Below are 25,161 nucleotides of genomic sequence, written 5' to 3'. Positions count from 1 at the left end.
GGGCTGTCTGTGCTTATGGGGTCAGCGATGCTTATGGGGCCAGCCACACTTAAGGAGCTGTCTGAACTTATGGGGCTGTCTGTGCTTATAGGACTGCCCCTGCTTATGGGGCCGGCCACTCTTATGGGGCCAGCTGTTCTTTTGGGACCAGCTCTGCTTATGGGGCTGCCTGCACTTATGGGGCCAGTGATGCTTATGGGGCTGCCTGCACTTGTGGGGCCAGTGATGCTTATGGGGCTGCATGTGCTTATGGGGCTGGCCACCCTTATGGGGCTACCTGGGCTATGGGGCCAGCCACTCTTATGGGGCCAGCTGTTCTTATGGGACCAGCTCTGCTTATGGGGCTGCTGGCACTTATGGGGTCAGCGATGCTTATGGAGCTGCTGGCACTTACGGGGTCAGCGATGCTTATGGGGCCAGCCACACTGAAGGAGCTGTCTGAACTTATGGGGCTGTCTGTGCTTATAGGACTGCCCCTGCTTATGGGGTTGGCCACTCTTATGGGGCCAGCTGTTCTTTTGGGACCAGCGATGCTTATGGGACTGCCTGTGTTATGGGGTCAGCAATGCTTATGGGGCTGCCTGCACTTATGGGGTCAGCGATGCTTATGGGGCTGCCTGTGCTTACAGGGCTGGTCACCCTTATGGGGCTGCCTGCGGCTATGGGGCCAGCCACACTTATGGGGCTGCCTGCACTTATAGGACTGCCCGTGCCCTGCTTTTATGGGGCCAGCTGTTCTTATGGGGCCAGCTGTTCTTATGGGACCAGCTCTGCTTATGGGGCTGCCTGCACTTGTGGGGCCAGTGATGCTTATGGGGCTGCATGTGCTTATGGGGCTGGCCATCCTTATGGGGCCAGCCACTCTTATGGGGCCAGCTGTTCTTATGGGACCAGCTCTGTTTATGGGGCTGCCTGCACTTATGGGGCCAGTGATGCTTATGGGGCTGCCTGCACTTATGGGGCCAGTGATGCTTATGGGGCTGCCTGCACTTGTGGGGCCAGTGATGCTTATGGGGCTGCATGTGCTTATGGGGCTGGCCATCCTTATGGGGCCAGCCACACTTATGGGGCTGCCTGCACTTATAGGACTGCCCGTGCCCTGCTCTTATGGGGCCAGCTGTTCTTATGGGGCCAGCTGTTCTTATGGGACTGCCTGTGCTTTGGGGCTGGCTGCGCTTATGGGGCCGGCAGGACGGGGTGCCGCTGGGGACCCCAAAAGCCTCTCCTGGGTTCCGGCGCTCCGTCCCCACTGCTGTGCTGTGGGGTGGTGCCCCATATGGGGCGTTGGGGCCGTGTAGGGTGACGCCCCCTCCCCTATTTGGGGTTTTCCCCCTGGGCTGGGGGTGAGGGCTCCCCCCACAACAGTGCGGCCCCATCTTTATTTGGGGGGGGGGGGTGACCTTATAGGATGACCCCAATCCCGACCCCTCACCGCCCCATAGCGCCGGAACGGCCCCCGACCCTAAAACAAAGAGCCCGCGGCTGCACGAGGCTTTGGGGCCGCCCCCGGGGGGGGAGGAGCCCTATAGGGCGGGGGGGGGCGGGGATGTCCCGGATCGCGGCGAGGGGCGATCGGAGCGGAAAGGTGGGAGCGGGGGGGGGGAAAAACCCCATAAAGGGGTGGGGGGCTGTGGGGTCGGGGGGGCACCCCATAGCCGGGGGGGTGGGGTGGGGGGGGGGAGTTGTGGGGCCGGGAGGGAGAAAACCCCATAGCGGGGGGAGTTATGGGGCCGGGGGGGGCACTGTGTGAGGAAGGGGGGGGATCAGAGGGTCGGGGTTTTGTCGGGGTTTTGTCGGGGTTGTGGGGTTTTGTTGGGGTTGTGGGGTTTTGTTGGGGTTGTGGGGTTTTGTCGGGGTCGTGGGGTTTTGTTTGGGTTGTGGGGTTTTGTTGGGGTTTTGTTTGGGTTGTGGGGTTTTGTTTGGGTTGTGGGGCTTTGTTGGGGTTGTGGGGTTTTGTCGGGGTTGTGGGGTTTTGTTGGGGTTTTGGGGTTTTATCGGGGTTTTGGGGTTTTATTAGGGTCGTGGGGTTTTGTTGGGGTTGTGGGGTTTTGTTGGGGTTATGGGGTTTTGTTGGGGTTGTGGGGTTTTGTTGGGGTTATGGGGTTTTGTTGGGGTTGTGGGGTTTTGTTGGGGTTATGGGGTTTTATCGGGGTTGTGGGGCTTTGTTTGGGTTATGGGGTTTTATCGGGGTTGTGGGGTTTTGTTTGGGTTATGGGGCTTTGTTGGGGTTGTGGGGTTTTGTTTGGGTTGTGGGGTTTTGTCGGGGTCGTGGGGTTTTATCAGGGTTGTGGGGTTTTGTTGGGGTCATGGGGTTTTGTTGGGGTTGTGGGGTTTTATCGGGGTTGTGGGGTTTTGTTGGGGTTATGGGGTTTGGGGTGATGGGGTTATGGGGCTTTGTTGGGGTCTGTTACGGGGTTGTGGGGTTTTGTTGGCGTTTTCGGGTCGCGGGGCTTTGTTGGGGTTGTGGGGTTTTGTTGGAGTTTTGGGGTTTGGGGTCATGGCGCTTTGTTGGGTTGGTGGGATTTTGTCGGGGTTTTTGTGGGGTTGTGGGGCTTTGTTGGGGTTACAGGGGTTATGGGGTTTTGTCAGAGTTATGGGGTGTTGAGGTTCGGGACTGTGGGGTGGTTATGGGGTGATGGGGCTTCGTCGGGGTTATGGGGTGGTGGGGTTATGGGGCTTTGTTGGAGTGGTTATGGGGTTTGGGTTGATGGGGTTATGGGGCTTTGTCGGGGTTGTTATGGGGTTTGAGGTTACGGGGCTTTGTTGGAATGGTGATGGGGTTATGGGGTCTGTATGGGGTTACGGGGTGATGGGGTGATGAGGTTATGGGGTTAGGGGGTCTGTATGGGGTGATGGGGTTATGGGGTTACAGGGTGATGGAGTTAGGGGGTGATGAGGTTATGGGGTCTGTATGGGGTCTGTATGGGGTTATGGGGTCTGTATGGGGTCTGTATGGGGTTATGGGGTCTGTATGAGGTCTGTATGGGGTTATGGGGTCTGTATGGGGTCTGTGTGGGGTCTGTATGGGGTTATGGGGTCTGTATGGGGTCTGTATGGGGTTATAGGGCTATGGGGTCTGTGTGGGGTCTGTATGGGGTTATGGGGCTGCGTGCGGTTCGGGGTTCGCAGTGGTTCCGGGCTCCATCGGAGTTTTGGGGTTGGGGTTTTTTCTGGGGGGGGGGGGGGGGGGTTCGTCGTTGTCGCGATTCGGGGCTTCGGACGGCGCCGTGTCGACGTTTGTCGGTGTTTATCGGGAGCGGACCGGGATTGATCGGGGTTTATCGGGGTTTTTTTGGGGTTCTATCGGGGTTTATCGGGGTTTATCGGGGTTCTATCGGGACAATCGGGACGGCGGTTCGGTCGCGGTTCGCTCGGGGGTCCCGGCGGTGCCTCCGTGCCGCGGTTCGGTTCGGTTCCGTCCCGTCCCACGCGGGTTCGGGACGCGCGTGGACCGCGAGCGCTGCGCAGCGCCCCATTGTGCGGGGAACAATGCGGGGCGGGGGGGGGCCGCCCCATACAACCCCCCCCCCCCCCCCCGTTCCCGTTCCGCTTTGTGTGCGGCGCTGCCCGGCGCCGCGCGGGGGGGGCGGGGGGGGCTCTTCCTGCGGCGGAAATGGCCGTTATTGTCCGGGCAGACACAAAGGGGGGGGGGGGGAGGGGGGGGGAATTGAGGCATTGAGACCCCCTGGGGGGGGGGAGGGGGGGGGATGGGAAGCAAAGGGGGAATGGGGCAGTGAGACCACCGGGGGGGGGGAGGTTGGGGGGGGGCAAATGAAGGCACGGAACGCCGGGGGGGGGGAAAAGTGAGGGATAAAAGCTGGGGGGGGGGGGGAGATTGAGGCATAGGGACCCCCGGGGGGGGGGGGAGAGGGTCTGGGGGGGGAAATGGGGTCTGGGGGGGGGGCAAACGAAGGCACGGAACGCCGGGGGGGGGGGGGAAGTGAGGGATTGAGACCCCTGGGGGGGGGGGGGGGAGGGTTTGGGGGGGGAAATGGGGTTGGGGGGGGGAGAGGGTCTGGGGGGGGAATGGGGTCTGGGGGGGGGAGAGAATGGGGTCTGGGGAGGCAAAATGGGGTCTGGGGGGAGGAATGGGGTCTGGGGGGGGGAAGGGGGGCATTGAGACCCCTGGGGGGGGGATAAAGGCTGGGGGGGGGGAGATTGAGGCATAGGGACCCCGGGGGGGGGGGGAGGATTTGGGGGGGAAATGGGGTCTGGGGGGTTGGAAATGGGGTCTGGGGGGGGGCAATGGGGTCTGGGGGGGGCAGTGGGGTCCTGGAGGGGATATTGGGGCACACGGAGCCCCAGGTTGGGGGCAGAATGGGGGCTGGGGGGGGACGTGCTGTGTGCCCCCCCCCCCCCCGGGTCACGTGGTGCAGCAGCGCAGCGCTGTCATGAGTTTGTGCGGCCTCAGCTGGGGGGGGGAGTTTTGGGGTCTCAACTTGGGGTCTCCGTTTTGGGGTCTCCGTTTTGGGGTCAGTTTGGGGCGCAGCGTTGAGGATCTCAGCCCTGTGGGGGGGTCTGCGTTGGGGGGGGGGGTCTCCGTTTTGGGGTCGCAGTTCTTGGGACCGCAGTTTTGGGGTCTCAGCTTTTGGGCTGTCAGTTTGGGGTCTCAGATTTGGGATCTCAGTTTTTGGGGTCTCGCTTTGGGGTCTCCATTTTTGGGACTGCAGTTTGGGGTCTCAGATTTGGGCTCTCATTTTGGGGTCTCCATTTTTGGGCTCTCAATTTGGGGTCTCATTTTGGGGTCTCAGTTTTTGGGGTCTCGCTTTGGGGTCTCCATTTTTGGGACTGCATTTTGGGGTCTCAGATTTGGGCTCTCATTTTGGGGTCTCAGATTTGGGATCTCAGTTTTTGGGGTCTCCATTTTTGGGGCTGCATTTTGGGCTCTCAGATTTGGGGTCTCAATTTCGGATCTCCATTTTTGGGCTCTCAATTTGGGGTCTCATTTTGGGATCTCAGTTTTTGGGGTCTCATTTTGGGGTCTCAATTTTTGGGACTGCATTTTGGGCTCTCAGATTTGGGCTCTCAATTTGGGCTCTCATTTTGGGGTGTCAGATTTGGGATCTCAGTTTTTGGGGTCTCACTTTGGGGTCTCCATTTTTGGGCTCTCAGTTTTTGGGGTCTCCATTTTTGGGACTGCATTTTGGGGTCTCAGATTTGGTCTCTCAATTTGGGGTCTCAATTTGGGGTCTCCATTTTCGGGTTCTCACTTTGGGGTTCTCATTTTTGGGACTGCATTTTGGGGTCTCAAATTTGGGATCTCAGTTTTTGGGGTCTCACTTTGGGGTCTCCATTTTTGGGCTCTCAATTTGGGGTCTCAGATTTGGGGTCACATTTTGGGGTCTCATTTTGGGATCTCAGTTTTTGGGGTCTCACTTTGGGGTCTCTATTTTTGGGACTGCATTTTGGGCTCTCAGATCTGGTCTCTCAATTTGGGGCCTCAGATTTGGGGTCTCATTTTGGGGTCTCAGGTTTGGGATCTCACTTTGGGATCTCCATTTTCGGGCTCTCATTTTGGGGTCTCCATTTTTGGGACTGCATTTTGGGGTCTCAGGTTTGGGCTCTCAATTTGGGCTCTCATTTTGGGGTCTCAGATTTGGGATCTCAGTTTTTGGGGTCTCCATTTTTGGGGCTGCATTTTGGGCTCTCAGATTTGGGGTCTCAATTTCGGATCTCCATTTTTGGGCTCTCAATTTGGGGTCTCATTTTGGGATCTCAGTTTTTGGGGTCTCATTTTGGGGTCTCAATTTTTGGGACTGCATTTTGGGCTCTCAGATTTGGGCTCTCAATTTGGGCTCTCATTTTGGGGTGTCAGATTTGGGATCTCAGTTTTTGGGGTCTCACTTTGGGGTCTCCATTTTTGGGCTCTCAGTTTTTGGGGTCTCCATTTTTGGGACTGCATTTTGGGGTCTCAGATTTGGTCTCTCAATTTGGGGTCTCAATTTGGGGTCTCCATTTTCGGGTTCTCACTTTGGGGTTCTCATTTTTGGGACTGCATTTTGGGCTCTCAGATTTGGGCTCTCATTTTGGGGTCTCCATTTTTGGGCTCTCAATTTGGGGTCTCAGATTTGGGGTCTCATTTTGGGCTCTCAGTTTTTGGGGTCTTACTTTGGGGTCTCCATTTTTGGGGCTGCATTTTGGGCTCTCAGATTTGATCTCTCAATTCGGGGTCTCCATTTTCGTTCTCTCACTTTGGGGTTCTCATTTTTGGGACTGCATTTTGGGGTCTCAAATTTGGGATCTCAGTTTTTGGGGTCTCACTTTGGGGTCTCAGATTTGGGATCTCAGTTTTTGGGGTCTCACTTTGGGGTCTCCATTTTTGGGACTGCATTTTGGGGTCTCAGATTTGGTCTCTCAATTTGGGCTCTCATTTTGGGGTCTCAGATTTGGGGTCTCAGTTTTTGGGGTCTTACTTTGGGGTCTCCATTTTTGGGGCTGCATTTTGGGGTCTCAGATTTGGTCTCTCATTTTGGGGTCTCAGATTTGGGGTCTCATTTTGGGGTCTCAGGTTTGGGATCTCAGTTTTTGGGGTCTCCATTTTTGGGACTGCATTTTGGGGTCTCAGATTTGGTCTCAATTTGATGTCTCAGATTTGGGCTCTCATTTTGGGGTCTCCATTTTTGGGCTCTCAATTTGGGGTCTCAGATTTGGGGTCTCATTTTGGGCTCTCAGTTTTTGGGGTCTCGCTTTGGGGTTTCCATTTTTGGGACTGCATTTTGGGCTCTCAGATTTGGGCTGTCAGTGGGGGGGGGGCACAATGGGGGGGGGGGCACTGGGGGGGTCCCCATTGCAGTGCTGTGAGGCCCCATTTCCTGCAGCACAGCCGACTTTTGGCGACCCCAAAAGCACCGGGGGGGGGTGGGGTCCCATTTGAGGCTCAGCCCCCCCACCCCAAAACCCACCAGAGAGCTGGGGGGGGGGGGTTTGGGGGGGGCACAATGAGGGGCTGCGTGTGGGAGGAGTTGGAGTTTGGGGGGTTGGGGGGGGGGAGGTTCGCCTTTTTGGGGTCATTTTATCCCATTTGGACTTTTTGGGGTGAAGCCCCCCCCCCCCATCGCCCCCATGACTCCCAGTGCCCCCATGGGAGGAGTGCAGTGGGGTTGGGGTTTTTGGGGGGGTTTTGGGGTTTTTCTGGGGGGGGGGTCTGTGTGGGGGGGGGCTGCGGTTGGAATGTGAGCCCAAAAAAACCCCAAAACCACAGGGGTTATTTGGGGTCGGGTGGATCCGCCTGGGGGGGGGGGGGGGGGGTGACCCTATGGGGGCTGGGGGCTCCTTATGGGGCCGAACCCCTCTGCGTCCCTGTGGGTCAGCAGTGGGGGGGGAACGGGGATGGGGAGGGGAATTGGGATTGGGGATGGGGTGAGGATGGGAATTGGGATGTTGATGGGGATGGGATTTGGGATGGGGATTGGGATGAGAATTGGGATGGGAACTGGAATAGGAACTGGGATGGGAACTGGGATGGGGATTGGGATGGAAACGGGATAAGGATTGGGATGGGAATTGGGACAGGAATTGGGATGGGGATTGGGATGGAAACAGGATGGGAACTGGGATGGGAACTGGAATGGGAATGGGATGGGGAATGGGATGGGAATGGGATGGGGATTGGGATGGGAACTGGGATAGGAACTGGGATGGGAACTGGGATGGGAACTGGGATGGGAATGGGATGGGGAATGGGATGGGAATGGGATGGGGATTGGGATGGGAACTGGGATAGGAACTGGGATGGGAACTGGGATGGGAACTGGGATGGGAATGGGATCGGAATGGGATGGGGATCGGGATGGGAACTGGGATGAGAACTGGGATGGGAACTGGGATGGGAATGGGATGAGAACTGGGATGGGAATGGGATGGGAACTGGGATGGGAACTGGGATGGGAATGGGATGGGAACTGGGATGGGGATTGGGATGGGAATGGGATGGGAACTGGGAATAGGAATTGCGATGGGAATAGGGGTGGGATGGGATAAGGGTGGAAACTGGGAGGGGATGGGATGGGAATTGAGAAGGGGGTGGGATGGGATTGGGATGGGAACAGGAATAGGGTGGGGTGGGAACTGGGAATGATGGGAATGGGGACAGGGAGCGGTGGGATGGGAACTGGGAGCAATGGGGTGGAATGGGGAGTAACGGGACGGGAACTGGGAGTGATGGGATGGGAACTGGGAGCGATGGGGTGGAATGGGGAGTAACGGGACGGGAACTGGGAGTGATGGGATGGGAACTGGGAGCAATGGGATGGGAGCAGTGGGGTGGGGGCAGTAGGATGGGGATGGGAGCAGTGGGGTGGGGATGGGGGCAGTGGGATGGGACTGGGAGCAGTGGGATGGGGGCAGTGGGAATGGGGGCAATGGGATGGGAACAGTGGGATGGGGATGGGGGCAGTGGGGTGGGGATGGGGGCAGTGGGATGGGACTGGGAGCAATGGGATGGGGGCAGTGGGAATGGGGGCAATGGGATGGGAACAGTGGGATGGGGATGGGGGCAGTGGGGTGGGAGCAGTGGGATGAGACTGGGAGCAATGGGATGGGGGCAGTGGGATGGGACTGGGAACAGTGGGATGGGAAATGGGGGCAGTGAGAATGGGGGCAGCGGGATGAGACTGGGAGCAATGGGATGGGGGCAGTGGGAATGGGGGCCATGGTGTAGGAATAGTGGGATGGGGATGGGGACAGTGGGATCGGGGCAGTGGGATGGGACTGGGAGCAATGGGATCGAGGCAGTGGGATGGGAGTGGGGGCAGTGGGGTGAGAGCAGTGGGATGAGACTGGGAGCAATGGGATGGGGGCAGTGGGAATGGGGGCAATGGGATGGGAGCAATGAGAATGGGGGCAATGGGATGGGGATGGGGGCAGTGGGATGGGGGCAGTGGGATGGGGATGGGGCAGTGGGATGGGACTGGGAGCAATGGGATGGGAGCAGTGGGAATGGGGACAGTGGGGATGGGGGCAGTGGGATGGGGATGGGGGCAATGGGATGGGAGCAGTGGGGATGGGGGCAGTGGGATGGGGGCAGTAGGACTGGGGGCAGTGGGGATGGGGGCAATGGGATGGGAGCAGTGGGATGGGGGCAGTGGGGATGGGGGCAGTGGGATGGGGGCAATGGGATGGAAGCAGTGGGACTGGGGGCAGTGGGGATGGGGGCAATGGGATGGGGGCAGTGGGAATGGGGGCAGTGGGAATGGGGGCAGTGGGATGGGGATGGGGGCAATGGGATGGGAGCAAGGGGATGGGGATGGAGCAGTGGGAATGGGGGCAGTGGGATGGGACTGGGAGCAGTGGGATGGGAGCAGTGGGAATGGGGGCAGTGGGGATGGGGGCAGTGGGATGGGAGCAGTGGGATGGGAGCAGTGGGATGGGGGCAGTGGGATGGGAGCAGTGGGATGGGGGCAGTGGGGATGGGGGCAGTGGGATGGGAGCAGTGGGATGGGAGCAGTGGGATGGGGGCAGTGGGATGGGGGCAGTGGGATGGGGGCAGTGGGATGGGGGCAGTGGGATGGGGGCAGTGGGATGGGGGCAGTGGGATGGGGATGGGAGCAGAGGGATGGGGGCAGTGGGATGGGAGCAGTGGGATGGGGATGGGAGCAGAGGGATGGGGGCAGTGGGATGGGAGCAGTGGGATGGGGGCAGTGGGATGGGAGCAGTGGGATGGGGGCAGTGGGATGGGAGCAGTGGGATGGGGGCAGTGGGATGGGGGCAGTGGGATGGGGATGGGAGCAGAGGGATGGGGGCAGTGGGATGGGAGCAGTGGGATGGGGGCAGTGGGATGGGGATGGGAGCAGAGGGCTGGGGGCGATGGGACGGCAGTGGGGTCAGTGCAGGACCCGTCTCTCGGGGGGGGAGGGGGGGCTTATCGGGGTGGGCCCGGCGCCCCACGGCACTGCCCCATAGCGCTGAGCTGCCCCCCACGTGTCGCTGCGTGGCCGCCCCACACATCAGGCAGGGTCCCTACGTCCGGGGGGGGGGGGTGGCGGCGTGGGGGGGCGGCGTGCGGGGGGTGGGGGGGGGGGGTGGGGGCCACACGTCGGCGCATCCATCGGCGTCGCCGTGGAAACGGGCTGGGAAGCCGCGATCCAGGCAGCCGGTCCCGCTCGGCTCCGCCGTGCCGCCGCTATGGGGGATCCTCCGCAGGGCCGGGGGGCGGCCGGGGGTCGGGGCGCCGCGCTGGGGGGTCCGGGGGGCCGCGGTCCTATGGGGAGACCGAGCGGCCGTGCTGTGGGGCAGAGCAAGGAGAGGATGAAGGAGGGGAAGGAGAAGGACGCGCGCTACACCAACGGGCATCTCTTCACCACCATCACCGTGTCGGGGATGACCATGTGCTTCGCCTGCAACAAGAGCATCACCGCCAAGGAGGCTCTCATCTGCCCCAGTGAGGGCGGGGCGCCGGGGGGCCGGGGGGGGGCTGGGGGGGGGGAGAGTGGGGGGTGATGGGGGGGGCTGGGGGGTGATGGGGGGGTGGCTGTGGGGGTGGCTGTAGGGTGATGGGGTGATGAGAGGTGATGGGGGGGGCTGGGAGGTGAGGAGGGTGGGGGGTGATGGGGGGGCTGTGGGGTGATGGGGGGGTGGATGGGGGGGTGGCTGTAGGGTGATAGGGGGTGATGGGGGGGGACTGGGAGGTGAGGAGGGTGGGGGGGGCTGGGGGGTGATGGGGGGTGATGGGGGTGATGTGGGGGGGGGGAGGTGAGGAGGGTGGGGGGTGATGGAGGGGGCTGTGGGGTGATGGGGGGTGATGGGTGATGGGGGGTGGCTGTGGGGTGATGGGGGGTGATGGGGGGCTGGGAAGTGGGGAGGGTGGGGGGTGATGTGGGGGTGGCTGTGGGGTCGTGGGGTGAATGTGGGGGGGCTGTGGGGTGATGGGGGGATGTGGGGGGACTGGGAGGTGGGGTGATGGGGGGTGATGTGGGGTGATGTGGGGGTGGCTGTGAGGTGATGTGGGGGGGCTGTGGGGCAGCTTTGGTGTTGGCTTTGGGTCTGGCTGTGGGGTGAGCTGTGGGATGGCTGTGGAGTGGGGGGTGTGGGGTGGCTGCGGGGTGAGCTGTGGGGTAGCTATAAGGTGGGTTGTGGGGTGGGTGTGGGGCAGGCTATGGGGCAGCTGTGGGGTTGGATGTGGGGTGAGCTATGGGGCAGCTGTGGGGTGGGTTGTAGGACAGCTGTGGGGTTGGGTGTGGGGCGGGGAGCTCGGAGCCCCACGCTGCGCTGTGGGCTCTGCGCCGTGGGCCGGTGCTGCAGCGCTGCGGTGCCGCAGGGGTGGGCGGCTGCCGCTGGGGCTGCTGCATCTATGGGGCAGCTGCATCTATGGGGCAGCTGCATCTATGGGGCAGCATCCCTCTGCCCCACACCCCGCTATGGGGGGCGATGCCTGCCGCTATGGGGGGCGATGTGTGCTCCTATGGGGCAGCGCCCCGCTGCGGTCCCGTTCCTTTTGGGGCGGCGAGGTGCTGTGTGCATTGCTTTGGGGATGTGCGCCCTATAGGGGAGGGGTGGGGGGGGTGGAGTGCGGGTGTGGGACGTGGGGATGTGGGACAGAAGGACATGGGGACATGGGGACATGGGACACGGGGACAGAAGGATGTGGGGACGTGAGATTTGGGGATGTGGGATGTGGGGTCACGGGGACGTGCGGATGTGAGACGGGACATGTGGAAGTGGGGACAGATGGACACGGCGGTGTGGGGACATGGGGGCATAGGACACAGGGTGACAGGGACGTGGGGACATGGGACAGAAGGACACGGGGACATGGGACATGGGGACAGAAGGTCATGGGGACATAAGACATGGGGATATGGGATACAGGGACATAGGACACAGGGTGACAGGGGTGTGGGGACGTGGGGCTGAAGGACGTGGGGACATGGGACATGGGGACATGGGACATGGGGACAGAAGGACACGGGGACAGAAGGACATGGGGACACGAGATGTGGGGATGTAGGATGCGGGGTCACGGGGACGTGCGGATGTGAGACGTGGGGACACGTGGAAGTGGGGACAGATGGACACGGGGACACGGGGGTGTGGGGACATGGGGGCATAGGGGCACAGGGTGACAGGGACGTGGGGACGTGGGACAGAAGGACATGGGGACATGGGGACATGGGACACGGGGACAGAAGGACGTGGGGACAGAAGGACATGGGGATATGGGACACAGGGACATGGGACACAGGGTGACAGGGGTGTGGGGACGTGGGGACAGAAGGACGTGGGGATGTTGGGCGTGGGGACGGGTGAAAATGGGGGCAGACGGACATGGGGTCACGGGGACAGAAGGACGTGGGGATGGGCGAAAATGGGGACAGAAGGACATGGGGACAGAAGGACGTGGGGATGTGAGACGGGGATGGGTGAAATGGGGACAGAAGGACATGGGGTCACAGGGACAGAAGGACGTGGGGACAGGTGAAAATGGGGACAAATGGACATGGGGACGTGGGGACAGAAGGACGTGGGGATGTGAGACACGGGGACGGGTGAAAGTGGGGGCAGACGGACATGGGGACAGAAGGACGTGGGGATGTCGGACATGGGGACGGGTGAAAGTGGGGACAGACGGACATGGGGTCACGGGGACAGAAGGACGTGGGGACGGATGAAAATGGGGACAGAAGGACATGGGGACGTGGGGACAGAAGGACGTGGGGATGTGAGACGTGGGGATGGGTGAAAATGGGGACAGACGGACATGGGGACAGAAGGACGTGGGGATGTCGGACATGGGGACAGGTGGCAATGGGGACAGACGGACATGTGGACACGGGGACAGAAGGGCGTGGGGATGTCAGACATGGGGACGGGTGAAAGTGGGGACAGAGGGACATGGGGACAGAAGGACGTGGGGATGTCGGACATGGGGGCAGGTGAAAATGGGGACAGACGGACATGGGGTCACAGGGACAGAAGGACATGGGGACGGGTGAAAATGGGGACAGAGGGACATCGGGACATGGGGACAGAAGGACATGGGGATGTCGGACATGGGGACGGGTGAATATGGGGACAGACGGACATGGGGTCACGGGGACAGAAGGACGTGGGGATGGGTGAAAATGGGGACAGAAGGACATGGGGACGTGGGGATGTCGGACATGGGGATGGGTGAAAGTGGGGACAGACGGACATGGGGACAGAAGGACGTGGGGATGTCGGACATGGGGGCAGGTGAAAAAGGTGGCAGACAGACATGGGGACAGAAGGACGTGGGGATGTCAGACATGGGGACGGGTGAAAGTGGGGACGGACGGACATGGGGACAGAAGGACGTGGGGATGTCGGAAGTGGGGACGGGTGAAAATGGGGACAGACGGACGCGGGGACGTGGGGACAGAAGGACGTGGGGATGTCGGAAGTGGGGACAGGTGAAAATGGGGACAGACGGACATGGGGTCACAGGGACAGAAGGACGTGGGGACGGGTGAAAGTGGGGACAGACGGACATGGGGACGTGGGGATAGAAGGACGTGGGGATGTGAGACACGGGGACGGGTGAAAGTGGGGACAGACGGACATGGGGACAGAAGGACGTGGGGACGGGTGAAAATGGGGACAAAAGGACATGGGGACGTGGGGACAGAAGGACGTGGGGATGTGAGACGTGGGCATGGGTGAAAGTGGGGACAGACGGACATGGGGACAGAGGGACGTGGGGATGTCGGACATGGGGACGGGTGAAAGTGGGGACGGACGGACATGGGGACAGAAGGACGTGGGGATGTCGGACGTGGGGACGGGTGAAAATGGGGGCAGACGGACATGGGGACACGGGGACAGAAGGACGTGGGGACGGGTGAAAATGGGGACAGAGGGACATGGGGACGTGGGGACAGAAGGACGTGGGGATGTGAGACGTGGGGATGGGTGAAAGTGGGGGCAGACGGACACGGGGACAGAAGGACGTGGGGATGTCGGACATGGGGACGGGTGAAAATGGGGACAGAAGGACATGGGGACGTGGGGACAGAAGGACGTGGGGATGTGAGACGTGGGGATGGGTGAAAATGGGGACAGACAGACATGGGGACAGAAGGACGTGGGGATGTCAGACATGGGGACAGAGGGACATGGGGACGATGGGACAGAAGGATGTGGGGATGTGAGACATGGGGACGGGTGAAAGTGGTGACAGACGGACATGGGGACAGAAGGACATGGGGATGTCGGAAGTGGGGACGGGTGAAAATGGGGGCAGACGGACATGGGGACGTGGGGACACGGGGATGTGTGACACACGGACATGAGATTTGGGGACATAAAACACAGAGGGACGGGGGGACGGGGGCTGCGCCCCACAGGGGCGGTGTGGGGGGAGCCGGGGGGGTCCTCACCCTCACGTCCCCCCCCCACCCCACGGCAGCCTGCAATGTCACCATCCACAACCGCTGCAAGGACACGCTGCCCAACTGCACCAAGGTGAAGCAGAAGGTGAGCGTGGGGGGGACGGGGGGGGGGGACACGGAGTGGGGGGGGGGACACCGTGGTGACAATTTGTCCCCCCCCCCGTCCCCCCCCCCCTGCAGCAGCAGAAGGCGGCGCTGCTGAAGAACAGCACGGCGCTGCAGTCGGTGTCACTGCGCAACAAGAGTGAGTGGGGGGCGGCGGGGGGGGGGGGGACACCCTGGGTTGGGTTGGGGACACCCTGGGTGGGTTGGGGACTGTTTGGGATGGGTTGGGGACATTTTGGGATGGGTTGGGGACAGTTTGAGGTGGGCTGGGGCCATGGGGTGGGTTGGGGTCACCCTGGGTGGGTTGGGGTCACCCAGGGATGGATTGGGGACCCCTGATTTGGGTTGGGGACATTTTGGGTTGGGGTCACGTGGGGCAATTGGGGACCCCCTGGGATGGGTTGGGGCCACCTTGATGTGGGCTGGGGACACTTTGGGGACATCATGGATGGGTTGGGGACCCCCTGGGATGGGTTGGGGACATTTTGGGATGGGTTGGGGACAGTTTGAGGTGGGCTGGGGCCATGGGGTGGGTTGGGGTCACCCTGGGTGGGCTGGGGACCCCTGATTTGGGTTGGGGACATTTTGGGTTGGGGTCACGTGGGGCAATCGGGGACCCCCTGGGATGGGTTGGGGACCCCCTGGGTGGGTTGGGGTCACCCTGGGATGGATTGGGGACTTTTTGGGATAAGTTGGGGACAGTTTGGGTTGGGATCACGTGGGGCAATCGGGGCCCCCCTGGGTGGGTTGGGGACAGTTTGAGGTGGGCTGGGGACAATTTGAGGTGGGCTGGGGGTGGGCTGGGAACCCCCTGGGTGGGTTGGGGTCACCCTGGGACGGGTTGGGGACTTTTTGGGATGGGTTGGGGACATTTTGGGATGGGGTCACGTGGGGCAATCGGGGAACCCCTGGGATGGGTTGGGGACCCTCTGGGTGGGTTGGGGACAGTTTGAGGTGGGCGGGGGCCATGGGGTGGGTTGGGGTCACCCTGGGATGGATTGGGGACCCCTGATTTGGGTTGGGGACATTTTGGGTTGGGGTCACGTGGGGCAATTGGGGACCCTCCTGGGATGGGTTGGGGCCACCTTGATGTGGGCTGGGGACACTTTGGGGACATCATGAGTGGGTTGGGGACCCCCTGGGTGGGTTGGGGTCACCCTGGGATGAATTGGGGACTTTTTGGGATGGGGTCACATGGGGCAATTGGGGACCCGCTGGGTGGGTTGGGGACATTTTGGGTTGGGGTCTGTGGGGCAATCGGGGACCCCCTGGGATGGGTTGGGGACAGTTTGAGGTGGGCTGGGGCCATGGGGTGGGTTGGGGTCTCCCTGGGTGGGTTGGGGACCGCCTGGGTGGGTTTGGGGTCAACCAGGTATGAATTGGGGACCCCTGAGTTGGGTTGGGGACATTTTGGGTTGGGGTCACGTGGGGCAATTGGGGACCTGCTGGGGTGGGTTGGGGACACTTTGGGGACATCATGGGTGGTTGGAGACCCCCTGAGTGGGGTTGGGGTCACCCAGGGATGGATTGGGGACCCCTGAGTTGGGTTGGGGACATTTTGGGTTGGGGTCACGTGGGGCAATCGGGGACCCCCTGGGATGGGTTGGGGCCACCTTGATGTGGGCTGGGGACACTTTGGGGACATCATGGGTGGGTTGGGGACCCCCTGGGTGGGTTGGGGTCACCCAGGGATGGATTGGGGACCCCCTGATTTGCGTTGGGGACATTTTGGGTTGGGGTCACGTGGGGCAATCGGGGACCCCCTGGGATGGATTGGGGACCCCCTGGGTGGGTTGGGAACATTTTGGGATGGGGTCACGTGGGGCAATCGGGGACCCCCGGGATGGGTTGGGGACCCCCTGGGTGGGTTGGGGCCACCTTGATGGGGGCTGGGGACACTTTGGGGACATCATGGGTGGTTGGAGACTCCCTGGGTGGGTTGGGGACAGTTTGAGGTGGGCTGGGGACAATTTGAGGTGGGCTGGGGGTGGGCTGGGAACCCCCTGGGTGGGCTGGGGCCACCCTGGGTGGGTTGGGATCCACGTGGGGCGGGTCGGGGCGCCCGGCCGGGGGTCTCCCCGTGGCGCTGGGTGCGCTGACGCCGTCCCCCCCTCTGTCCCCCCCCCCAGATGCCCCCCGGGAGCGCCCCAACTCGGCCGTCTATCCGTCCGAGAGCTTCCGGCAGTCCCTGCTGGGCCCGCGCCGCGGCCGCCCCTCGCTGTCCCTCTCCAAGAGCGTCTCCACCACCAACATCGCGGGGTGAGGGGCTGGGGGTCCCTGGGGGTCCTTGGGGGGTCTCTGGGGTGTCCCTGGGGGTGTCCCAAGAGGTGTCCCTGCAGTGTCCCTGGGGGGTCCCTGGGGGGACTCTGGGGTGTCCCTAGGGGGTCCCTGGGGGTCCTTTGGGGGTCCCTGGGGGTGTCCCAAGAGGTGTCCTTGGGGGGTCCCTGCGGTGTCCCTAGGGGGTCCCTGGATGGTCCCTTGGGTGTCCTTGGGAGGTCCCTGGGGAGTCCCTGCGGTGTCCCTGGGGGGTCCCTGGGGAGTCCTTGGGAGGTACTTGAGGGGTCCCTGGGGGGTCCCTGCGGTGTTCTGGGGGGTCCCTGGGGAGTCCTTGAGGGGTTCCTGGGGGTGTCCCTAGGGTGTCCTTTGGGGGTCCTTGGGGTGTCCCTGGGGGTTCCCTGGGGAGTCCTTGGGAGGTACTTGAGGGGTCCTTGGGGGGTCCCTGGGGTGTCCTTAGGGGGTCCCTGGGGGTCCTTTGGGGGTCCCTGGGGGTGTCCCAAGAGGTGTCCTTGGGGGGTCCCTGCAGTGTCCCTAGGGGGTCCCTGGGGGGTCCCTGAGGGGGTCCTTGAGGGTGTCCCTACGGTGTCCCTGGGGGGGTCCCTGGGGGTGTTCCTAGGGGTATCCTTGGGGGGCCCCTGTGGTGTCCCTAGGTGGAACCTGGGGGGTCCCTGGGGGTGTCCCAAGAGGTGTCCTTGGGGGGTCCCTACGGTGTCCTTGGGGTGTCCCTGGGGGTGTCCCAAGAGGTGTCCTTGAGGGTGTCCCTGCGGTGTCCCTGCGGTGTCCCTGCGGGGGTCCCTGGGGGTCCTTTGAGGGTCCCTGGGGGTGTCCTTGGGGTGTCCCTGGGGGTGTCCCAAGAGGGGTCCTTGGGGGGTCCCTGCAGTGTCCCTGTGGGGTCCTCGGGGGTGTCCCTGTGGTGTCCATGGGGGTGTCCCTGCGGTGTCCCTGCGGTGTCCCTGGGGGGTCCTCGGGGTGTCCCCAGGCGGTCACCCACCTCTGCTGTGCGCTTCCCCCCCCCAGGACGTTCAGTGACGAATCGGCGCTGGGGATTCGCCGCATTCTGTCCCAGTCCACCGACTCCCTCAACGTCCGGAACCGCACGCTGTCCGTGGAGTCCCTCATCGATGAAGGTGGGGAGGGGTGGGGGGGGGACACGGGGATGTGGGGACAGGAGGACTCGGGGACATGGGGATGTGGGGATGGGGACTGGGGACATGGGGATGTGGGATGTGGGGACATGAGGAAACAGGGATGTGGGGACATGGGGATGGGGATTGGGGATATGAGGATTGGGGACATGGGGATGGAAATTGGGGACTTGGGGACACAGGGATGTGGGGACATGGGGATGGGGATTGGGGATATGAGGATTGGGGACATGGGGATGGAAATTGGGGACTTGGGGATACAGGGATGTGGGGACATGGGGATGTGGGACACGGGGATGTGGGACACAGGGACGTGGGGACACAGGGGTGGGGATCAGGGATGTAGGGACACAGGGATGGGGACTGGGGACACGGGGATGTGGGGACATGGATGGAGATTGGGGACACGGGGACACAGGGATGTGGGGACACAGGGATGGGGATCGGGGATGTAGGGACACAGGGATTGGGGACACAGGGATGGGGATTGGGGATTGGGAACACAGGGACATGGGGACACAGGGATGGGGATCGGGGCCATGGGGACACAGGGATGGGGACTGGGGACACGGGGGTGTGGGGACATGGATGGGGATTGGGGACACGGGGACACAGGGATGTGGGAACACACGGATGGGGACTGGGGACATGGGGGCACAGGGACATGGGGACATGGGGATGGGGATCCGGGACACGGGGATGTGAGATGTGGGGATGTGGGGACACAGGGATGGGGATTGGGGCCATGGGGACACAGGGATGTGGGGACACGGGGACATGGGGACTGGGGATGCAGGGACACAGGGATTGGGGGCACAGGGATGGGGATTGGGGACACAGGGACGTGGGGACACAGGGATGTGGGGACACAGGGATGGGGATCGGGGACACGGGGATGTGGGATGTGGGGATGTGGGGACACAGGGATGGGGATCGGGAATGCAGGGACACAGGGATTGGGGGCACAGGGATGGGGACTGGGGATTGGGGACACAGGGACATGGGGACACAGGGATGGGGATTGGGGATGTAGGGACACAGGGATGGGGACTGGGGACACGGGGATGTGGGGACATGGGTGGGGATCGGGGCCATGGGGACACAGGGATGTGGGGACACAGGGATGGGGATCGGGGATGTAGGGACACAGGGATTGGGGACACAGGGATGTAGGGACACAGGGATTGGGGACACGGGGATTGGGGACACAGGTATGGGAATCGGGGCCATGGGGACACAGGGATGTGGGGACATGGGGATGTGGGATGTGGGGATGTGGGACACAGGGACGTGGGGACACAGGGATTGGGGACACAGGGATGGGGACTGGGGACACAGTGATGTGGGATGTGGGGATGTGGGACACAGGGACGTGGGGACATGGGGATTTGGGGACACAGGGATGGGGATGCAGGGATGGGATTGGGGCCATGGGGACACAGGGATGTGGGGACACAGGGATGTGGGGACACGGGGATGGGGATTGAGGACATGGGGACACGGGGATGTGGGGATGTGGGGACACGGGGATGGGGATCGGGGCCATGGGGACACAGGGATGTGGGGATGTGGGGACACGGGGATGGGGATTGAGGACATGGGGACGCAGGGATGTGGGGACACAGGGATGTGGGGACACGGGGATGGGGATTGAGGACATGGGGACACGGGGATGGGGATTGAGGACATGGGGACGCAGGGATGGGGATTGAGGACATGGGGACGCAGGGAAGTGGGGATGTGGGGACACAGGGATGGGGATTGAGGACATGGGGACACAGGGATGGGGATTGAGGACATGGGGACGCAGGGATGGGGATTGAGGACATGGGGACACGGGGATGGGGATTGAGGACATGGGGACACGGGGATGGGGATTGAGGACATGGGGACGCAGGGATGGGGATTGAGGACATGGGGACGCAGGGATGGGGATTGAGGACATGGGGACACGGGGATGGGGATTGAGGACATGGGGACGCAGGGATGGGATCGGGGCCGTGGGGACACGGGGCCGTGGGTCGTGGTGACGCGGCGCCTCGCCCGCAGGCCCCGACGCGGTGGTGCAGCAGCTGCTGGCCGAGCTGGAGGCGGACGAGCGCGACTTCGCGGCCGACTCGTGGAGCCTGGCGGTGGACGCCGCCTTCCTGCAGCTGCAGCGCGCGGATGTCATGAAGCGGCAGGACGTCATCTATGGTGTGCGGGGCGGGGGGGGAGGGGAGGGGATGGGATGGGATGGATGGGATGAATGGGATGGGGTGGGATGGGATGGGATGGGATGGGATGGGATGGATGGGATGGGATGGATGGGATGGGATGGGATGGGATGGGATGGGATGGGATGGGATGGGATGGGATGGGATGGGATGGGATGGGATGGGATGGATGGGATGGATGGGATGGGATTGGATGGATGGGATGGGGATATGGCGATGGGATGAATGGGATGGGATGGGAGGGATGGGATGGGATGGGATGGGATGGGATGGGATGGGATGTGGGGCATGTAGGTATGGGGACACAGATGGGGACATGGGGAGGGGTGGGAGGTGTGGGACGGGGACACAGCTGTGGTTGCGGGGACGTGTGGGGCTGGGGACGCGTGGTTGCGGGGACGTGTGGTTGTGGGGACGTGTGGGTCTGGGGACGTGTGGGGCTGGACACGCGTGGAGCTGGGGACGCGTGGGGCTAGGACGTGTGGGGTTGGGCACATGTGGGGCTGGGGACCCGTGGGGCTGGGGACGCGTGGTTGCGGGGACGCGTGGGGCTGGGGACGTGTGGGGTTGGGACACGTGGGGCTGGGGACGCGTGGGGCTGGGGATGCGTGGGGCTGGAGATGCGTGGGGCTGGGGACACGTGGGTCTGGGGACGCGTGGGGCTGGGCACTCATGGGGCTGGGGACGTGTGGGGCTGGGGACACGTGGTTGCAGGGACGTGTGGGGCTGGGCACGTGTGGTTGTGGGGATGTGTGGGGCTGGGGACGCGTGGTTGTGGGGATGTGTGGGGCTGGGTATGTGTGGGTCTGGGGACGCGTGGGGCTGGGCACTCATGGGGCTGGGGACGCGTGGGGCTGGGGGCGCGTGGTTGTGGGGACGCGTGGGGTGGGGACGCGTGGGGCTGGGGACACGTGGTTGTGGGGATGTGTGGGGCTGGGGACGCGTGGGGCTGGGGACATGTGGTCGTGGGGATGTGTGGGGCTGGGGACGCGTGGTTGCAGGGACACGTGGTTGTGGGGACGCGTGGGGCTGGGGACACGTGGTTATGGGGATGTGTGGGTCTGGGGACGTGTGGGACTGGGGACGTGTGGTTGCAGGGACACGTGGGTCTGGGGATGTGTGGGGCTGGGGACATGTGGTTGTGGGGACGTGTGGGGCTGGGGACACGTGGGTCTGGGGACGCGTGGGTCTGGGGACGCATGGGTCTGGGGACGCGTGGGGCGGGGGGCAGCGCAGTGACCCCCCCGCAGAGCTGATGCAGACGGAGCTGCACCACGTGCGCACGCTGAAGATCATGGGCGGCGTGCTGCGGCGCGCCATGCTGGAGGAGCTGCAGCTGCAGCCCGGCGCCGTCAACGCCGTGTTCCCCTGCGTGGACGAGCTGAGCGCCCTGCACCAGCGCTTCCTGGCGCAGCTCCTGCAGCGCCGCCGCCTCTCCCTCGTGGGGGGCAGCAGCAAAAACTTCGTCATCCAGCGCCTCGGGGACCTCCTGGTCAGCCAGGTATTGGGGGGGGGGCGGGGATGGGGGGGCCTGGTCAGCCAGGTAGGGGGGGGGCGGGGATGGGGGGGGTCGTGGTCAGGTATTGGGGGGGGTCTTGGTCAGCCAGGTACTGGGGGCGTCAGGGATGGAGGGGGTCCTGGTCAGCCAGGTGGGGGGGGGTCAGGGATGGGGGGGGTCCTGGTCAGGGATTGGGGGTCCTGGTCAGTCAGGTGGGGGGGGGGGCGGGGATGGGGGGGTCCTGGTCAGGGATTGGGAGTCCTGGTCAGCCAGGTATTGGGGGGGGGCGGGGATGGGGGGGTCCTGGTCAGGGATTGGGGGTCCTGGTCAGCCAGGTATTGGGGGGGGTCAGGAATGGGGGGGTCCTGGTCAGGGATGGGGGTTCCTGGTCAGCCAGGTATTGGGGGGGGGCAGGGATGGGGGGTCCTGGTCAGGTATTGGGGGGGGTCCTGGTCAGCCGGGTGGGGGGGGGTCGGGGATGGGGGGGTCCTGGTCAGGGATTGGGGGTCCTGGTCAGCCAGGTGGAGGGGGGGGGTCAGGAATGGGGAGGGGGGTCTTGGTCAGCCAGGTAGGGGGGGGGGATGGGGATGGGGGGTTGTGGTCAGGGATGGGGGGTCCTGATCAGCAAGGTACTGGGGGGGGTCGGGGATGGGGGGTCCTGGTCAGGTATTGGGGGGGGTCCTGGTCAGCCAGGTATTGGGGGGGGGCAGGGATGGGGGGTCCTGGTCAGGGATGGGGGGGCCTGGTCAGCCAGGTATTGGGGGGGGTCAGGAATGGGGAGGGGGGTCTTGGTCAGCCAGGTAGGGGGGGGGTCGGGGATGGGGGGGTCCTGGTCAGCCAGGTAGGGGTGGGGGTCAGGGATGGGGGGGTCCTGGTCAGCCAGGTATGGGGGGGGGTCAGGGATGGGGGGTTGTGGTCAGGGATGGGGGGGTCCTGGTCAGCCAGGTATTGGGGGGGGGGGCGGGGATGGGGGGGTCCTGGTCAGCCAGGTGGGGGCACTGAGTGGCACTGGGAGACGTCCTGGCCACCAGGTGAGGGCACTGGGATCACTGGTGGCACTGGGGGACGTTTTGGTGAATGGGGGGGGGGAGGGGGGGAGACAGTGTGGTGGCAGCGGGGGGAGGTGCGGTGGCGGTGGGTGACGCCCCCATTTCGCCTTTATTTCCTCATTATTTCCTCATTGTTTCCCCATTATTTCCCCATTTCCCCATTATTTCCCCATTATTTCCCCATTTATCCATTGTTTCCCCATTATTTCCCCATTATTTCCCCATTGTTTCCCCATCATTTCCCCATTATTTCCCCATTGTTTCCCCATTATTTCCTCATTATTTCCCTATTTTCCCATCATTTCTCCATCATTTCCCCATCATTTCCCCAACACTTCCCCCCATTTCCCTTCATTTCCCATTGTTTTGTCATCATTCCCCATCATTTCCCATTGCTTCCTCATCATTTCCCCTCATTTCCCATCATTCCCCATCGTATCCCCACATCATTTCCGCATTGTTTCCTCACCATTTCCCCATCCTTTCCCATCCTTTCCCATCATTCCCCATCATTTCCCCCTCATTCCCCATCATTTCCCTATTATTTCCCCCATCCTTTCCCATCATTTCCCCATCATTTCTCCATCATTTCCCCATTGTTTCCCATTGTTTCCCCATCCTTGCCCATCATTTCCCCTCATTCCCCCATCATTCCCCATCATTTCCCCATCATTCCCCATCATTCCCCATCATTTCCCTATTATTTTCTCCCATCATTTCCCCTTCATTCCCCCTTCATTCCCCCATCATCCCCCGTTATTTCCCCCCCTCATTCCCCCCCTCATTTCCCATCATTTCCCTATTATTTTCTCCTATCATTTCCCCATCATTCCCCCATTATTTCCCCATTTCCCACCATTCCCCACAATTTCCCCTCATTCCCCCTCATTTCCCCATCATTCCCCGTCATTTCCCCCTCATTTCCCTATTATTTCCCCCCTCGTTTCCCCTCATTCCCCATCATCTCCCTATTATTTCCCCCCATCCTTTCCCATCATTTCCCCCTCATTCCCCATCATTTCCCCATCATTTCCCCCTCATCCCCCCTCATTTCCCCATTATTTCCCCCCATCCTTTCCCATCGTTTCCCCTCATCCCCCATCATTTCCCCCCTCATTTCCCCATTATTTCCCCCCCTCATTTCCCCCTCATTTCCCTATTATTTCCCCCCTCACTGCTGCAGTTCTCGGGGCAGCGCGCGGAGCAGCTGCGGCGGTGCTACGCCGAGTTCTGCAGCAAACACAGCGCGGCGCTGCGCGAGTACAAGGAGCTGCTGGCGCGCGACAAGCGGCTGCAGGCCTTCGTGCGGGTAGGGGGCGTCCAGCGGGGCCGTGGGGGGCCATGGGGGGCCTTGGGGGGCCATGGGGGGCTTTGGGGGGCCATGGGGGGCGTCCAGCGGGGCCTTGGGGGGCTATGGGGGGCCATGGGGGGCCATGGGGGGCTTTGGGGGGCCATGGAGGGCTTTGGGGGGCCATGGGGGGCTATGGGGGGCCATGGGGGGCTTTGGGGGGCTATGGGGGGCCATGGGGGGCTATGGGGGCTGGGGGGCTGCAGGGTGCTGGGGCAGAGCTGCTGCCAGCCTTGGAGCCCCACAGCTCTGTCCCTGTTCCCCCATAGCCCCATAGCCCTATTCTCCATCCCCCATAGCCCCATCCCCCATAGCCCCATTCCCCCTTAGCTCAATCCCCCATAGCTCAATCCCCCATAGCTCCATCCCCCATATCTCCATTCCCCCATAGCCCCATTCCCCCATAGCTCAATCCCCCATAGCCCCATTCCCCCATTGCTCCATCCCCCATAGCTCAATCCCCCATAGCCCCATTCCCCCATAGCTCATTCCCCCATAGCTCCATCCCCCATATCTCCATTCCCCCATAGCTCCATCCCCCATAGCTCAATCCCCCATAGCCCCATTCCCTATAGACCCAATCCCCCATAGCTCCATCCCCCATAGCCCCATTCCCCCATATCCCCATCCCCCATAGCCCCATCCCCCATAGCCCCATTCCCCCATATCCCCATCCCCCATAGCCCCATCCCCCATAGCCCCATTCCCCCATAACTCCACCCCCATAGCCCCATATCTCCATCTCCTATAACTCCACCCCCATAGCTCCATCCCCCATAGCCCCATAGCCCTATTCTCCATCCCCTATAGCCCCATTCCCCCATAGCCCCATTCCCCCATAGCTCCATCCCCCATAGCTCAATCCCCCATAGCTCCATCCCCCATAGCTCCATCCCCCATAGCTCCATCCCCCATAGCTCAATCCCCCATAGCTCCATCCCCCATAGCTCCATCCCCCATATCTCCATCCCCCATAGCTCCATCCCCCATATCTCCATCCCCCATAGCCCCATAGCCCCATTCTCCATCCCCTATAGCCCCATTCCCCCATAGCCTCATTCCCCATAGCTCCATTCCCCCATAACCCCATTCCCCACAGCCCTATTCCCCATTCTCCCATAGCCCCATTCCCCCATAACTCCACCCCCATAACTCCACCCCCATAACTCCACCCTCAT

The 25,161-nt window shown here is 62.5% G+C and overlaps 3 protein-coding genes across 3 annotated transcripts in view; 1 reads left to right on the top strand and 2 right to left on the bottom strand.

Moving 5' to 3' along the window:
• Positions 1 to 1,512: 1,512 nt before the first annotated feature.
• ARHGEF2 (Rho/Rac guanine nucleotide exchange factor 2) overlaps positions 1,513 to 25,161 on the top strand; it is a 53,931-nt gene continuing 30,282 nt past the window's right edge. The window contains exons 1-9 of the mRNA XM_090126859.1: positions 1,513 to 1,585; positions 10,234 to 10,378; positions 14,363 to 14,430; positions 14,526 to 14,589; positions 16,580 to 16,709; positions 17,745 to 17,854; positions 19,922 to 20,068; positions 21,339 to 21,589; positions 23,819 to 23,944. Of these exons, the coding sequence (XP_089982985.1) occupies positions 1,547 to 1,585; positions 10,234 to 10,378; positions 14,363 to 14,430; positions 14,526 to 14,589; positions 16,580 to 16,709; positions 17,745 to 17,854; positions 19,922 to 20,068; positions 21,339 to 21,589; positions 23,819 to 23,944 (1,080 nt within the window). The 5' untranslated portion in view covers positions 1,513 to 1,546. The remainder of the gene's footprint in view (positions 1,586 to 10,233; positions 10,379 to 14,362; positions 14,431 to 14,525; positions 14,590 to 16,579; positions 16,710 to 17,744; positions 17,855 to 19,921; positions 20,069 to 21,338; positions 21,590 to 23,818; positions 23,945 to 25,161) is intronic.
• Positions 12,268 to 13,440, bottom strand: LOC149914323 (uncharacterized). Its single transcript, XM_090126854.1, has 2 exons — positions 12,907 to 13,440; positions 12,268 to 12,570 (listed from the first exon to the last, which is right to left on the bottom strand). Exons 1-2 carry the CDS (start codon positions 13,255 to 13,257, stop codon positions 12,268 to 12,270), a joined length of 654 nt encoding a protein of 217 aa, XP_089982980.1. The 5' UTR covers positions 13,258 to 13,440.
• LOC149914322 (uncharacterized) lies at positions 17,864 to 19,932 on the bottom strand (the record flags this gene model as incomplete). The annotated part of the gene is made up of 1 exon (XM_090127043.1): positions 17,864 to 19,932. A coding segment is annotated over exon 1 (1,983 nt), but the record flags the coding sequence as incomplete, so codon positions are not given.

The sequence above is a fragment of the Phasianus colchicus genome, chromosome 30 (genome assembly GCF_987193195.1).
Source record: "Phasianus colchicus chromosome 30, bPhaCol1.hap1.1, whole genome shotgun sequence".
Lineage (NCBI taxonomy): Eukaryota > Metazoa > Chordata > Aves > Galliformes > Phasianidae > Phasianus > Phasianus colchicus.
The sequence above is the reverse complement of the archived record's forward strand: the minus strand, read 5'-3'. Positions and strand labels throughout refer to the sequence as shown.